Source organism: Ips typographus, linkage group LG4, assembly GCF_016097725.1.
Source record: "Ips typographus isolate SLU linkage group LG4, UJ_Ityp_2.0, whole genome shotgun sequence".
Lineage (NCBI taxonomy): Eukaryota > Metazoa > Arthropoda > Insecta > Coleoptera > Curculionidae > Ips > Ips typographus.
The window spans coordinates 2,706,590-2,722,940 of record NC_138425.1 but is presented as its reverse complement, the minus strand read 5'-3'; the positions used below and the strand labels follow the sequence as shown (position 1 = coordinate 2,722,940).

The 16,351-nt window shown below is 33.2% G+C and overlaps 2 protein-coding genes across 3 annotated transcripts; one reads left to right on the top strand and one right to left on the bottom strand.

The window, feature by feature from the left end:
• Positions 1 to 235: 235 nt before the first annotated feature.
• LOC145727879 (COP9 signalosome complex subunit 9) lies at positions 236 to 2,741 on the top strand. The gene is made up of 3 exons (XM_081977729.1): positions 236 to 433; positions 2,560 to 2,632; positions 2,683 to 2,741. The coding sequence occupies exons 1-3, from the start codon at positions 365 to 367 to the stop codon at positions 2,718 to 2,720; spliced, it is 180 nt and encodes a 59-aa protein (XP_081833855.1). The 5' UTR covers positions 236 to 364; the 3' UTR covers positions 2,721 to 2,741.
• Positions 2,730 to 16,045, bottom strand: Dp (transcription factor Dp). Of its 2 annotated transcripts, XM_081977719.1 has the most exons (11): positions 15,631 to 16,041; positions 12,516 to 12,637; positions 12,300 to 12,381; positions 12,176 to 12,240; positions 11,974 to 12,125; positions 11,628 to 11,922; positions 11,339 to 11,574; positions 11,206 to 11,288; positions 11,059 to 11,142; positions 9,083 to 9,321; positions 2,730 to 4,904 (listed from the first exon to the last, which is right to left on the bottom strand). In XM_081977719.1, exons 1-10 carry the CDS (start codon positions 15,686 to 15,688, stop codon positions 9,104 to 9,106), a joined length of 1,395 nt encoding a protein of 464 aa, XP_081833845.1. In that variant the 5' UTR covers positions 15,689 to 16,041; the 3' UTR covers positions 2,730 to 4,904; positions 9,083 to 9,103. The 2 variants fall into 2 exon arrangements, with proteins under 2 accessions (XP_081833845.1, XP_081833846.1); XM_081977720.1 differs by lacking the exons at positions 2,730 to 4,904; positions 9,083 to 9,321 and adding an exon at positions 10,939 to 11,002 and having other exon boundaries at positions 15,631 to 16,045.
• Between the last annotated feature and the right edge of the window lie 306 nt (positions 16,046 to 16,351).

The following is a 16,351-nucleotide window of genomic DNA, read 5'->3' as shown; positions in this document are numbered from 1 at the left end:
GAACTGTAATCTTAGGCCGCATTCGTTTTCAAGCTCCATGGAGCGAGCAAAGCGTTTTTGACGTCACGATGACGTAATTTGCCAAAAGCGTAATTTATCCAACTGTCAAATTACGTCATCATGACGTTAAAAACGCTTTGCTCGCTCCATGGAGCTTGAAAACGAATGCAGCCTTAATTTGTAATTTCAATCTTAATGGTATCAAACTGTCAAATGTCAAAACATTTAATATTTTTCGGAAATCTAACCAAACTTTTTGTGAAAATAAATACTGGACACTAGACTGGTTCTGGGTCTGGGTTTCTTTCCCCATTTTTTACTTAAAGTCGTACTTTTCATATTTAGAAAATACAATTAGATAAATATGAAACCAGCAATTGTAGCAGACGAAATGTTTCCGGAGGGCGCTGGCCCTTATATGGACTTTGATGAGGTAACATGTCAGAATTAATTTCAATTTGTATTGTTATATTATTTTTAAAGGTCAAATGTTAGTTACTAATTAATACCAATTGCAATTTGTTATTATTAGTAGGCTAGTTAGTATTTTAAAGTGGTCCTTTTTCCAAAAGGAATAGCCTCAATTAGCTACCATTTGTCTAGTATCACTGTTGTTCAGAGCCGAATCAATTGTAGTCAATTTAGATGGCTAGGCTTATTCATTCTGATTTTAAATGGACTAAGGGCCTGTATTGCCATCTGCCTATAAACTTTCTTGAAAATATATTAGATAAATAAAACTTAGTTGTGTAATCAATCGCCAAACATACTTTATTCAACCAATAACCCAGTTTATTAGAAGATTTTTTATTTGTTACATAAAGAGCCTGTATTTTCATCTGTCAATAAACTTCCCTATAAATACATTAGACAAATAAAACTTAGTTGCATTGATTTTGCATACAAATAATAAAGTAATTCAAAGAACATTTTTAAGACACATTGAAGAAGGTTTGTGAGAATGGATGTCCTCTTTCAGTTTTATAGTATTCTAACTTGTTCCTACATTTCTTTAGATTAAAAAAGAGGGTTATTTCCCTCACCAATACATCATACTTTCTTTCCAGAACTTAAGATTGTTTTTATAATAATAATATTTTTTTACAATTTTGATTATAGAATTCTAAATTAATATTTCCTTAAGTTTCCTTTTTTGCTTGCAAGTTACTGCATCCGTTTTTTTATTTTTCTAGACCAGATAGATGGGCAAGTACCTACTGTGTAATTATAATTACATAGGGACACCTGATAATGATAAATCTTCTATAATAACTTTTTCTTATTTGGTTTTTCCATTTCATGATCAGGAAAGAGGAATCTTCCAATTCTTCAAATAAATTGTCTTTGGAGGGCTTAATTAACAGACAGAGATTCCGAAGAAATGACAAATTAGACACTTATTCAACAATTAATCTTTGGGATACACTTTAGTGGCCAAATAGTTATTAACTACTTTATACCCAGAGACACCTATTTATAATCTACTATTGCTGACCTTTCTTGCTTATTATTTTCATTTTATGGTCACAAAATATGTCCCTTCTGCTTGTTCAAATAGATTGCGTTTAAAGGGCTTCATAATGCATCTTTTCAATCCATCAAATAACAATTCGACAAATAAAGTTGCAATGAAATAGGGATGCAACTTATTCGACAATTAGGTAATGTTTGGAATACACTTTAGTGGCCAAATAGTTATCAGCAGACGGAAATACCGGCCCTAAAGGGTGGCAATTATTTCAGCCTTTTAGAACACCAGGCAATAACACAATAGAACATTAAGTATTAAGAACAATAAGGAAGCATATTTTAATTGGAAGTCAAAGATTTGACTTGATGCTTAAACTGTAGTATTGATTGTTAAGGGTTCTATGTAGTAGTACCCAATTATCCAATTTTTTTTTAGATATAGACAACTTCAGTACTCAATCTCAAAATGGCAGCAGCTTTCCAACTGTCATTCTTAATTGGGTGTAAATCCAATATTATCTGTTACATAATCTGGAATCAAACCACATGTCTGATAAGACTATACAGGATGTCCATAGACAGTCAAAGTGGGAAAAAAAACTTTAGTTACAGTCACTGTTTTTGTTATTTTTTTACATTTTTAGGTTCTTGTTGTTTAGGTCAATGCTTCAGGATGTTTTAGAATGTTTCTTAATTAATAATGAATAATAATAATCCATTTATTTCATTTTTATATAACATAATAAAATGTAACTGCTTAAAACATTAAAAGATTTAAAAAATGTAATAAAAATACAATAGTAACAAAAGTTAAAATTATGTCTGTCAATCCTCAAAAGCGTCGCAGAACTGAAAACCCGTGCCCTTTAAAAAAATAGCCATACAAATTTACCATTGCCATTAAAATACTAATCCAAGAGTCCGTCCATATTTTCAAAGGAAAACCATATTTGGATTTAAATAATTTATTATAGAGACTCGAACTGTATAAAGTTTAAACAAACGTTTTTCTTTAAATTCACCATGTGTAAAGTTGTTATTGCTCCTAGTTGTGTGTTTAAGTTTTAATTAAGACACTTTTTTCCTTAGGCGGGAGGATCTGCTTCGCTTCTAATAGATCTTACGGCCAATGAGAAGGCAGTTCATGCGGATTTCTTCAATGGTAATTTTATTGATTTGTGTAATGTTTAGTATATTATATTTTTTCTATAGATTTTGAAGACTTGTACGATGACGACGATTTGCAATAAATAAAACAATTTATATGTTGATTTAGTTTTTTATTTTGGGAATGGCTTATTGTTCTGATAAAACTGGCTAATTCGGAAAATGCGCTTAGTAGGATCCTTGGTACTATAAAGTATGCATCAAGGTATGCATCCTTTCCTTGTATAATTTAATTATAACGATCACAGATCAAAACAGTGTAAAATTTATTTTTTTTACAATAATAATAATATTAATAATAATTTTTCAGTGGTTGCGTGCTTGAATTCTTATATATACAATATAGGTACAGTAATTATTCTTATGTGTATGTTAGTAGTAAAATAATAGATGTAATAATGCAATAAATCAAAATGGCATCTTATTAGGACAGTACGTACTATTTGGGATTCTCTCTACACATGCAGTTTTTCATACCAGTCCGAAGATTAAATAATAGATGAGTCTATCATATTTTGTACAATATAACGGTTCTGCAATCGTACTATAAAAAAATATGTCATCTATACAGGGTTTACGATGATGGCATATGAGAAGTATATCTAGAGAACGGCTTAACATACTGTTTATGTCATTTGGAGTGTAGCCTAGGTTGGTCCTAAAGTGTAAAATATTTTCGATTTGCAATGTTTTCCGATCGTACCGATAAGAACTGCCAATTTTTGCATTCCTCATAATCCGCTCAGTAACTTGGTACCTAATTGTAATATATAAGGCGTCTCAGAAACGATGGTACAGATTAATATCGGGCTATAGAGCGTCAAAAAATACACCGACTACGCTAAATATGCATTACAGAAATTTTACTATTTTTTTTACGAGGTGTGAGCAGAAAATAAGTTGCCTTAAAATTTCGTCGGCTACGTCCGTTGGACTTTGATGTTTTTATGTTATTTTGGTACACTGGTATCGAACATCTGTGCACAATTTCCAGTGTATAGCGATATTCTGCTGTCCTAAAACACGGATCAAAGAGTTTTGTGTTAAAATGGAATCAAGTGTTTCAAAACACTTGATTCCATTCCACACAGACAAAAAAAAATGTGTAGAAGTGGTACAAACTCTTCCAAGTAGGCCGAGAAGACACAAATTCGACGTTCTAACGCGCCAACAACTGAAAATATTGTTGGAAAATCGTCGAATTCCCTTCAGAGAAGTTGCTGATATTGGCATCACACTTGATTCGGGCCAACCAATTTTAACGGATGTTTCGGGCATGAGACGTGTGTAAGCGAAGTTTATTCCGAAATTGCCCAATTTTGACGAAAAGAACCGTCGCATGAGCATCGGCCAAGAGCTATTGACTGATGACAACGATGACCTAGATTTACTTAAAAGAGTCTTAACAGATGACGAATACAGTTATGACATCGAATCTAAGGCTCAATCGTCCCAGTGGAGGCATTCTGAATCAGCCAGCCCTGAAAAGCGTGCCAAGTTCGATCAGATGTGAAGGTTTTACTTAGTTTTCTTCGATTGCAGAAGCGTGGTGCACCTTGAGTTCTTCGTTCTGAGTTCCTTGAGTTCAAGGTAGGAGACCAGTACCAGTACAGACTTTTGTATAGCAACTAATGTTTCCTGTTGGTGGTCCACACTTAGTAGGATACAAAATGTATCCAGTAGACTCGTATCTTTACAGTTTCAGAGATTCCCTTGGAGTGCATCCTTATTTTGGACACACTGTATATGTTTTTTTGACGACTGATCGTCTAGAGGGCTCGCAAGCTTCGATTGAAAATCATCAAAAAAGCAGTGTGTATTTCGAGCTGAAAGCTATTTGAAAATCAAACGTTAGAACTTTTTTTCGGTTGATAGGGCAAAATCGCAAATATGTGAGAGTTTGGATCATCTAACTAACAACACTTCCAAATAAAAACAAACAATATTAAACAAATGTTTGACCGTTCTTTGGATACTCCTAATATACCCTCACGGCGAATCTTATCCCTCACACTTGTAATAATTATTATCGTAAATGTAGAACCGATCCTAATTTAGATTGTGCATAGTAAAAGTACTATTTAATTCCTATACTTACTAATTAAAGAAACTTATTAACAGTACAATAAAATATAAACAATCAGCAGAGATGGTAAATGGTAATTTCCTCAAGGACTTCAGATCATCTAAGTATAATTCTTCCAGCTAAACACCTTAAACAAGTTATTGTCACTATGAGGAAATTCATGGTCGTGAAGTGTATCTTGCTGCAAATCATAATAATTATATAAAACACATTATACAGGATGGACCATAAGTAATGATACATAGAGCTACAGCAGGTTCCTCACATTAAATATTACGCTATCGCTGAATCGTTTAAGCCGAAATTTAATATTAAGAAATATGCAGCATGTTAAATTTCCATCTTTATTTTCGATTTTTTATTATATTTTCAGTGGTTGTTCACATGATTACGGTCTATTTTATTGTAACTGGCAGGGCAAACTACCTCTGCAATCATCTCGACTGCTTAAAGAGACTACAAGTTTTTCTGCGCAACTGAAATGGTCATACGTATCACTAGAGATAACCTAAAGTAATTTTCTCATAGATTTTCTTTTACAAATATCCTCTAAAAATGTTGGATTGCTTTTTCGTTAAATTCTCAGTAATTTATTTGAAGGTTTTGAATAAATGCTTGCTTTTTACTACAATAAAAACATGACGTTTTAAGCATGTCATAAAAACTTTAACACCTCTCGATTGTTACTTGGTTAATAAAGATGTATCTGTGGAATAAATCTATATTAACCAAATAACAAGCTAGTGGAAACGAAGAAAGTGTTGAGTTCTATGAGACATTGAACATGCCATTTGATACTCTTTACTACTCTCAATTAGCAAAAAAAAATTATGATAATTAATTCCACAGATAAAATATACGTACAGTACTTTGCATTTGAAAAAGTTGAATATCATACATACTTTGCGTTTCTTTTCTCAAAGATGCCTGTTTGAAATTTACAAATACAAACAGCTATTGTGTGTGTGAGTGGTTTCTCCAAATTCCAAAGACTACATTTTAAATAAATTTGTTTAAGCTTTGCTGTGCATTTTCTTCATAATTCTGTTAAATTGTTCTAAAAATCTTAAATTCACTTGGCATATTCACTAAAAGTAAATTCCTGAGAATTTTCCATCTGTACGTAGCACCTCAAAAAGTAATAGTAATATGCTCCAGAATATTAATCAAACAATAACTATTTTACCTATGTAAGAGATAACTAACTTCTGTGTAATTTTAAATGAACATCAAATTATCATTTATTTTCAGTAATTTAGAACTGATTTTTGATTTGGTTGTTGTACTTGTTTTTGGTAAACATTCTACTATTCTAATTGACGGAGTTGATAGAACACCACTACTTTGTGATTATAATTGCTCCAAGAATGAATGAAAATAGCAGACATTTCAATTCTCGCTTTAAAAGTGCGCAGTCTTGAAAACCCAGTTCAAAAATTAAATTCTAAGTTTTCTATCTCCTGTTTATTTTTTAAATTTGATAGACTCTATAATCATAATGCAACTGCAAAATCTACAAAGATAATAAGGTCAACCTAGTAAAGGTTCTTTTAAGGACCACCATGGAGAAGTTATTTAGTTAAGGCACACACTAAGGTTATTGTTTTGCAAAAATCACAGTTTAAGAAGCAAAATTCATAAACGCTGGGGGTGTTCTTTCCAAAAAAATACGTAAGTGAATTCATTAGCAACGTTGTACTTAGAGAGAACAGTAACAAGTTCTGACATAGTTTTGACACGTTTCAATTTAGATTAGCACTCCATATTTACAAAGAAAATATATTTTGAAGTAATATGACCAATACAGTTGCACAGAAAAAAGTTGGAGCTTTCAGCAGTCAAAATACTCACCTGGCAAAACCCTTTTCTAGCAATTTTCAGTAATTTATATCAAAAGGCTGTGAGAGTACTATAAAAAACCGAAAATAAAATTTCACAACTTTAATACTCCATATCTGTCTTAATATTAACTTTTGGCATTTCACATAGATGGTAATATTTTAATGTCAGAAATCTGACGCACCTTATATGTACCATTACTTATAGTTGATAAATAATGTGGGTCCGAGCAAAAAAAAAACATAATGCAAATTCTTTAATCTTTAGTCAATAAAATTTGAAATAAGAAAAAAAAAACTTAATTACTGTAATTGACCAGCAATCCTACAACCTGGAGTAGCTAAATGTTATTAAGAGTTTGGTTGAAAAATCGTATAAAAATACTAGGTCTGATACTAGACTATTCGAATCAATTTATAAGCAATCTTTCTTTTTTAATCATATACACGTGCATTACCAATAAAAAAAAACAAATTTTCGCTAAAAGCTCAAGACACATATTGTCATTATAGTGCTTGGTTCAGAAGTGCTTTTTCCGGAAATTTCTTAGGTAGACCCACCAGGAAAAACCTCGATCACTATAAAGAAAGTATAAATAAGAATTTAGCAACATAGTGAAGCCAACATGCCCAATCCCATTAAAATATTTTCAATGTCATGACACTTTTGGTTATACCGGAAGTAGACAAATTTGCTTATACTAAATGGAACTTATGGACGTTATCATATTTTAAAAGTACTCCTAACAATTTAAAGTATTGAAAAGAAGCAGTCCATCTTCACAAAGTGGAGCTGTATTGTAAGTTTAAGCAAAAAAGCACAAAGTCGGTCTTCACAAAATATTTATTAGCAGCTAGATGCTGCCCAACATGTTTTGAGTGTATAAACTACTCATCTGGCGGGGCGGCAGCAGGACAAGAAGAGAAACACAAGGACTTCATGTCCTGCTGCCATCCCACCATGACCATTTCATGCGTCATAACTTGAACTATACCTACTCAACCGTTTTCGAGATACTGTCTCAATTGAGACAGATGAGAATAGAGCAAAACGGCTTTTATGTCCCTATATCATAGCTATCACCCAGTAGCATTTTTAATTTAAACAGGTGTCATTTTTATAATTATTTATTTGGCTAGAAAATGACAATTATAAAATAAAATCGCAATTTATAGCAGCTATTGACGTTTCAAGATAAGAGATACTCCCTCTGGTGATCAGTTTTGAAAACAGTTTCGGGCATTCCAGCTGTCATTTCTCCGTTTGTTTACGTTGATTTTGGTTAGAAATTTATCATAAATATGAAGTGACAGTGTCATATTATTTATAATGTTAGGTTAGGAACGGGTTGCCCGATTTGAGTTCAACTTGCGCTGCGATCTTAACTTGAAACGCCAATACACCTTGCAGCAATTTTAATTTTATGCCTTCGTTTTCAAAGAAATATAATGAAAAATATCGTTCATAATTCGTCCAAAAATAGGTTTTCCGTGCTTGCATGACTTCCTGAATTGGTAATACGCGCACGGAAAAACCGTTATTTTTGTACTCCTAATGCAATATACTATTTCAGTTCCATTGCCACTGTTTGTCTATACTTATCATTTAGTCTATGGTCCGTAGTAACTGTAGTGTCGTCAATTATCATATTTGACTATTTTTTAACGTTTAGCCATTGAAAAAATACTAAAATGATTGCAAATGGTCCGGTATGTAAACTTTTATAATATATGACCATTTTTCTATGTTTTGATCTTGAAAGTTTACTATAACGATTGAAAACAGTTGGTCAAACCAATTTTTATGAATCTTGACTGATTTTTAACATTTTAGCCATAAAAATTCACCAAAACTTCAAATGTTCTATTAAGAGTTCAAATGTAACTATTACCACTAAAATTTTAATTATTCTTTGTTTTCAATTTTTAAGAAAAAACCTTACTTTTTGAAAAGTTCCTAACAGAACCTCAGTAAAATATTTTTAAACCCAATTGGGTAAATAAAATACAGGTTGTTCTTTTTAAAACCATCAAAATATGCCTCACAAATAGTGATTTGCTAATTTTGACCTCAATATCTGCCAATTCAATAAAAATACTGCAACTTTGCTAATTTAAACTATGCTGTCAGGTCAAAATTAACGTAGTTTGCTATTGGGTAAAATATAAATAATCGCCCTGTACTTTAGTTAAATTAGGCCTGCTGACTTTACTATATTGTCAAATTTTCACAACTTTCCTGTTTGTAGTTTTTCTTATATGGATCGGTGTCTTTCGTCGTAAGAGACCTAGCATAGGTATCCCATAACAATTTTTAAGTTTTTAAAACTTCCTGCCAACATCCCCAAATATAAAAGTTTTAAAAGTTTGCTATTGCCGATCTCATCTAGCAAACTTGATCTTTTTACAATATTTCGAACCCAGACACTCAACAACTGTTTGAGATGAGACACCTTATACCCTATGCGCACATTTACGTCACCCAAACGATAACTAAAAAAAAAAAACTGTAATACATTACTTCTTTCAGATAATGTACAAGCTAATTGAGATCGTCGCTGTCAAGGTCCGAGTCAGCTTCGTCTTCGGAATAATCCTGCTGCGCGGGGGACATTTCGGGATCGTTCGTGCTGCTCTGGCGCGAGTTTTCCTCTTCGAGCGTGGCTTCGACGAAGTCCGACATATGGGGCATCGTAGAACAGCTGGCGCTCGACGATTCTAAGATGTGTTCTAGAGGATCTTTAGATCCAGTTCCTAATCCTGCATTAACAAGATAGTTTTTAGGCATTTAGGATTTTTATCCTAAGTAATTAGTTGCTGAATATTGCGCTCTCTTTTTCACACACAGTTATTTAAACAGACGCAGATTGGATACAAACGTGACCAACTAAATCTCGATTTTTAAAGAGTTGTGTGACAGATTGCCTGTTAGCACAGTTTGCTGGTTTTATTGTGATGAAAATTGCTTTTCAAATCTTGCGTTATATCCCATATTATTCAAGTGTATTTACAGTTAATAGTCGTTATTGATTAGTGAAGTAGTGCGTTAGTCTGTATACAAGGTAGGCCAAATTAGACGCATTGAAATGGCAAGTTCCCTTATTAATAGAGATAGGCAATTCGTACTTTTCTTCTGTCTAGCTTCTGTGCATTGTTAAAATTTCTTTTTTCCGAGTATTTCCGAAGATATCCGAAAAAAACTGAAAATTTCATTTCTTGTTTTTATTTATTTCTAACCTTATTAGAAGAGATATCCCAAAACTAAAAGTATCTTTCCATTGCCACATTTTCCCAGGTATTTGATGATGGATTAAAATTTGGCACACGACATTTCGTTTGGTTCGTTATTGGATTTTTAGCCCACCAAATAGTACGTTTTATTCTGATTTTAGTGATAACTTATGATTTGCTTCATAAATGACAAAATAATTCAATAAATACTAATTTTATCTTAGTTGTCTTGTAGTCCATTTTTCTCAAAGTGGAGGTGTAAGTGTAAAAGTGATGGAAAAGAACACACAGCCTTCTCCACAAAAAATTTATTCAAACCCCTAAAATGTTAGAGGGGTTGCTCGACATATGTTTTGGGCACATAAGTACCCATCTTCAGGAGCCCATATGACAAGGTGAAACGCCGGCTATCTTTCTTTAAAGGGGAGACAGCAAGACCCAAGTTTGAAATTAATATGCCGTAAGGCCAAACATTACTGTCGCATTTAAAGAAGTATAAAAAATCTTATTATGGAGAAAAGAAAAACACTAAAAACTAATGTAAACCTTAACTAATTAACATAATCAATGTGTGTTAAATACACCTTACGGCATATTCATTTCAAACTTGGGTCTTGCTGTCTCCCCTTTAAAGAAAGATAGCCGGCGTTTCACCTTGTCATATGGGCTCCTGAAGATGGGTACTTATGTGGGGTTTGAATATATATTTGAATATATTTGAGGGGTTTGAATAAATTTTTTGTGGAGAAGGCTGTGTGTTCTTTCCCATCACTTTTAGAAAATATTCTTTCTGATGAGGTAAAAATAAAATATGACTCGAATTTAAAAAAGTAGTTCAGCTTAAAATATAGCAAATCAATAAAAGTAATATTAACATAATCGTAATCTACTTAAAAAATTGGCTTAATAATGTAAAATTCTATTTTCACCAAACTCTCATAATAACGAAGTTACAGGGAATTGTCGAAAATGTCAAAAAGTCAAAACTTGACAATTACAAGAAAACCGATAGCAAAATTCTGCTTGCGGCATCAAACTCCTTGAAAAAAAACTTCAGCAACGCCTTTTCGATTTTTAAATTTCTTAATGGTTCTGGCAGTTTCCATATCAAAACAAGCAAAGTTTGTGTTGAGATGATAAAAAGCATCTGGCAACTATGCGCGTTAAATGTCAATGACGTGCAACGGCCGAATTAATACCGACGACTATACTATAGGTATATTAAAGATGTGTTGATACAAATAAAAAGATAATAATTATACTTACTTTCAACATATGGCCAGAGTGATTCAGGAACAAGGGTCTTTATTCGTTCCAAATCTTCTTTCGAACATTTCCCCGTGTCAAGACCTGTCATATACCATACATAACAAACTTATACAAACTCATTCAATGATTTGAAGGTAAGCTTACCGTGTAACATTCCTATTTGTTTTAATATATCTAGATCGTCGCTAATTTCAAACTTATCATTGAACTGCAGCACGTATTCCATCCTAAAAACGTCAAATAAGTGATTTCTTCTAAGCTTAAGAATTAAGCTTACTTGTCATTTGAGATACTACAGTTAATTACAGTCTTTTTATTGGTATTAATGGTGATGAAGGGCAGCTGAATGTAAGAATTTGGTCCTGGCGGTCCGTAAATTTTTTCCGCCTCTTTATTCCTCTGCGCCAGACTTTTAAAAGCAATCTGGCTTGTTATCAGCTCGTAAAATTGCTTCTCTTTCTCTTTGATACTAAGAGATTTCTTATGAACTTCTTTCTCCAATTGTTGCAATTCCTTTTTAGTATTTATGTTTTTTATTGTTATTATTAACACGAATCAGAACTAACCTGCAGTGAATTAGTGGGCAATCCAATCCATCGAATCTCTTTCTTTTCCTTCGAAATAATATTCATAGCCATAAGTACGTTCAGAGCATCATACACGCGCCGCCTAATATTCTTCTGATCATACTGATCAGCTGCAGGGCTATTCACACTATTCTGTTGCTCAGTAAATTCCCTCACCAAGTCGTCAGCCACTTCGTTATATGTGGTAGTGACTTTTTCTTTTACTTTTTCACATACTTTCATAGAAAAGTGTCGCAAACCTCGGCTTAGTTTTTCAGACTTGCGAAGTCTTTTACTGAAGACCAAAACTGTTAATTTACGACATACGTGCCCAAAAACAAACTACCTTTCTGGAACATAATCAGCAGGCTCTGACTCTGTACGCTTTCTCACCAAAATAGGCGGCGAAATATTTTTGTTCTGCTGTGTGGGTGAGTGCTGAATTACAGAGATTGCTTGGGCAGTATGGCTTGGTTGAGAAGCTACTTTAAAGTTTTGCTGCAAATGTTTTATTCACTACAAAAATTTAATGTCATCGCAACTATTACCATTTGAGCCCTAGAAAGTTGTATGGTTTTGGTTCCTTTTGGCAGAGTGCCAATCGTAATAGGTTCTATAAATAGATTTTTTATGGTTACATGGTATAAAAAGTTTCTAAAACACTTTGCTCACTTGTTCCTAAATTGCCACTGGAAGGAATACCTCGAATAATTTGTTGTTGTTGGACTTGAGATAATGCAGATGTGTGATAAATCTGTGATTAAAAAATTAAGTTTTAGTTCAACAATGAACAACTTCTTGTTTTTATGTTTTAATAAACACAAAATTTTAATTTATTGTGTTATAATGAATATTACAAAGCAAGGAATAAATAACGTCATGTCTCACCTGGGGATGATCACGGGCCATAGAAGATTTAACTATCTTCACTGGTGTTCCTCCCATTGTGGAAACTACACCAGTTATGTGCTTCCCCGAAGGTTCTACTATCTTGACTAACTGTGGATGTCCTGTAAGAAATTAAAACTGAAAGAATTAAAAAAATCTAATTAACATATCCTATTTGTTGTCAAAGTCCAAAAATTTATTAACCAATGCCAGATGTGTCCCAAGAGTAATTTCATTTACAACCCATCAAACGTAGATTTACTAAGAACCATTTTTTAGGGTTCAGCAATAATTCTTTCAAAGCCTAGCAAATTCTAACTTCCTTAAAGAACATATTTATTTATTACCCATAACGGTCACTTTCGCACGTGATGCAAATAAAACTTATCGTTGCTTCCAAGTCAAAAAAGAAACGTACTCTACAGTTACACCTTTAAAAGGCATATTTTACAGTTCTTCTTCTTAAACCGCCGTCTCCCGCCGGAGGTTGGCAATCCAATTGTCAATGATTATTTTGGATGTAGCAGCTCTGAAGATGTCAATTGAGGTACATCCAAACTATCTTCTTAAGTCTTTCAGCCAGGGGTTTTGTCTTCTTCCCACTGATCTTTTTCCTTGTATTTTTCCTTCAATGATCAGTCTCAAGAGTTCATACCTTTCGCCTCTCATTATGTGGTCAGCATCAATTCTTTTGATTTTCCCATCCGCGCAAGGACTTCCAAGTTGGTGATTCTCTGCACCCACGATATTCTTAACATACGGCGGTATAAATACATCTCAAAAGCGTCCAGCTTTTTCTCTGTAATCGCATCGAGTGTCCATCCTTCACTACCATATAACAAGGTTGAAAATATATAACATCTGCTCATGCGCAGTCTAAGTTCTAGGCTCGGTTCAGATCTCGTGAAAAATTGCTTCATATCAATAAATGTTTTTCTGGCCTGCTCAATTCCTGCTTTTATTTCGATCTTGGGGTCGCACTGATTATTAATGATAGTTCCTATTTTACTATTTACCTATTTTACAATTGTAAACATTAAAATTCTGACTAAATATGATTACTATATTTTTCAAATGAGGTGGTTATACTGGCAGTACCTAATTTTTATAGTAAACTCTGTTTCGTTTCGAACTTGGTTTCAAAGCATTTTTTGTTTGTTTTTTGAGTTCATGGACTTAGGGCCGATTACACCCACATATTTAAAGGCACCCTAGACTAGGTTTTAATTTTTCTATCTATTGTCACAGTCAAATCACATCTTAGTCTAGATGAATCTTAGGGGGCCTGTAGGGTAGATGCAAAATACTTGACACAACAAAACATTGTAAATTCTAAATGATTTGTTGTGAACAACTAAGCAATTAGCAATTGGACACTATTGATATTGACATGAAACCTCAGCAGTGCTACTATTGTTATCATACATACATTACTACTTTTGCGTAGTACAGTTTTTTCCTACACAAAAGTAGTAATGTATGTATGATAACAACAATGTTTTGATTCGTTATTTATTGTTTTAGATATTTTGGTTTATCAATATTTTTGCAACCCATTTGCAGTGTGTAAATGACAGTTTTAAGCACATTTTTTTAATCCTCGTTGAATTTCCTATCCAATAACATAAAAAAACTACAAAATTTGGTAAAGGTATTAAGTCACTGCGAGAAGTGGTGTTGAAGTTTAAATTACGAGAAACACAGTTGACAGGGACAAAATCACTTGTAAAACCCTCTTGGAGTAAAAGCACATTCTGGGAATCTCTATTGAAATTCCTATCTAATAACTTGAACAAACACTACAAAATTTGGTACAGTCAGAGATTTATCTGCTAGAATAACTCAGTCTAATCCTCTTTTTCAACTGAATTGAACAAGGAATTGGGAGGGAGCATATCCACAATCATGCAGGTATTTAGGTATGTGTATAGGTTTGAAAACCAATCCAGATTAAACAGACTATAGTACCATGTGACCACCACATTAGTAGATAGATTAATTCTGTAAAATCTTACAGCACTTTCAGTCATGTCTAAATAAAATTTGAAACAAAAAATAAAAACAATACAATGCAGTATGAAACTAAATGAGTACTTTACAGATATGACTATCTTGCTCTGTGTTGAGATTATATCCTATCTTTTTCTAACTTAATTTACAGGGGATGACCAAATTGATCAAGGTCCGTTTTAATCCAAGAGGGAGCAAACTTTGATTGACATTTTTCCATTTTTGACAGCAAACCACAGGTTGTTCAAGAACTTGGTTGAAAGTGGGTTAAGGTTACCGGATTTCAATTATTTGGATATAGCAAATTTAACCACAGTAGTGTCAACTTATTGTCTGCAAATTAAACAAGCATCAGATGCTAAGAAAAACAAAGTTCCTCAAAAAGAGCATTTAAGAAACCTTATGTTAATGGACACAATATGATCTTATTCTCCTTTTAATCACAAACAACAGGATTTGGAGTAAAATATGCAGCTGAGAAAGCTGTGAGTCAATTGTAAATAAAAAATATAATGATCAAGATAGAAAACGTCAGAATGACAAAATGTTTTGCCTGAAATCTGATACTCCAACTAAAGTGTTTTCACCCTAAAAAAAATAATTTAAAGGTCAAACTCAAGGTCCTAAGTGTTTACCTTCTTTTTTATGCTTTTTATAAAATTTGTGATATTAGCATTTTGTATGGAACTGGACTGGATATGTAGTGCATTCTAAATCAATGTTTTTTTTTTAAGCAGGAATACACTTCAAGAAATTATGCTTCAGATTCCTAAATAATGGAGTAGAATAGACAATAGTTTAATATAATTACCACATGTATTCAAAGACAGACTTTTTTATACTTGTTAATAACTGCCATTGTAAGAACATTGGAACAGGTTTTAAAATAAGGCAACAACCAACATTTAAAATGTAGGATCTTCAAAGTAAACTTGGTTCAATTGCCATGACCAGGATTTATTGGAAGAAAAACTTGTTTATGTTACCACAGTCTGCAGATATGTTTAACTTAAAAGAAAAGAAACTATGACCACTAATACTACAACTAAGATTTCAAGTAGTCCAAATATAAGGCATGCAATATCTATAAACTTTAGGGACTTACCATTGGTTCCTTGGACAACCCAATTGGTGGGATTTGGTTGCTGGTTCATCCTTGACATAAGAAAGAAGTGCCGTACAAAAATCGACTTTAACAATCCTCCAAAAAAACCAAAATTTACAGAAAATCAAATTCACACCATCCAAAATATCCTGGACAGAACAAAATGGCGACTTGGACCAAGTATTATTTGTAGGTCTACTGCTCGCGAACGGTTCCACCAAAAATTGATTTGAAAATGTTGTTCTGTTCAGCAATTATTGTTTTTTATCATTTAGAAAAAAACCAAATAGTTGCATTTAAGACAACACCTCTACGGGGTCTCAAATAGCAGCTTTCTGGTGCACGAGCCCTCTTATCCTTCTTTTAGCGGCGGGCACAAACCTGCCTTCGCATTGGTTAGAATTGGTCACGTGGAGCAGCTTTTTCTAGTTCTCCTAAATGCCGAAGCTCGCTTAGTTTCGCGCCCTTTTGGCGCTGGCCTACAATTAATTTCTCTCTGTCTTGTTTATACGACTATCTATAACACCGTCTCATTCTTTCAAGATTGCTCCACGACAATCAGCTGAAACTGACAGCTGATGTCAGAGCGCAATGACATTACTTGAAATCGGTTTGTTTACTGTTGTTAAGACAAGTGGTGCGTTTTTATCCTTGTTTAGCTTGTGGCACTTAATGAAATAGATCTATGAGAAAATGGTGTAGCGCAAAAGTTGGTATTAAA

Bases quoted from the DNA above. Each gene is read 5' to 3' on its own strand.
- LOC145727879 (XM_081977729.1), top strand. From the start codon at position 365: ATGAAACCAGCAATTGTAGCAGACGAAATGTTTCCGGAGGGCGCTGGC. The intron at 434-2,559 runs GTAACATGTCAG...TTTTTTCCTTAG, and splicing joins CTTATATGGACTTTGATGAG to GCGGGAGGATCTGCTTCGCT. The intron at 2,633-2,682 runs GTAATTTTATTG...TTTTTTCTATAG, and splicing joins TCATGCGGATTTCTTCAATG to ATTTTGAAGACTTGTACGAT.
- Dp (XM_081977719.1), bottom strand. From the start codon at position 15,688: ATGTCAAGGATGAACCAGCAACCAAATCCCACCAATTGGGTTGTCCAA. The intron at 12,638-15,630 runs GTAAGTCCCTAA...AATTTCTTACAG, and splicing joins GGTTGTCCAAGGAACCAATG to GACATCCACAGTTAGTCAAG. The intron at 12,241-12,299 runs GTGAGCAAAGTG...ATCTATTTATAG, and splicing joins CAGTGGCAATTTAGGAACAA to AACCTATTACGATTGGCACT.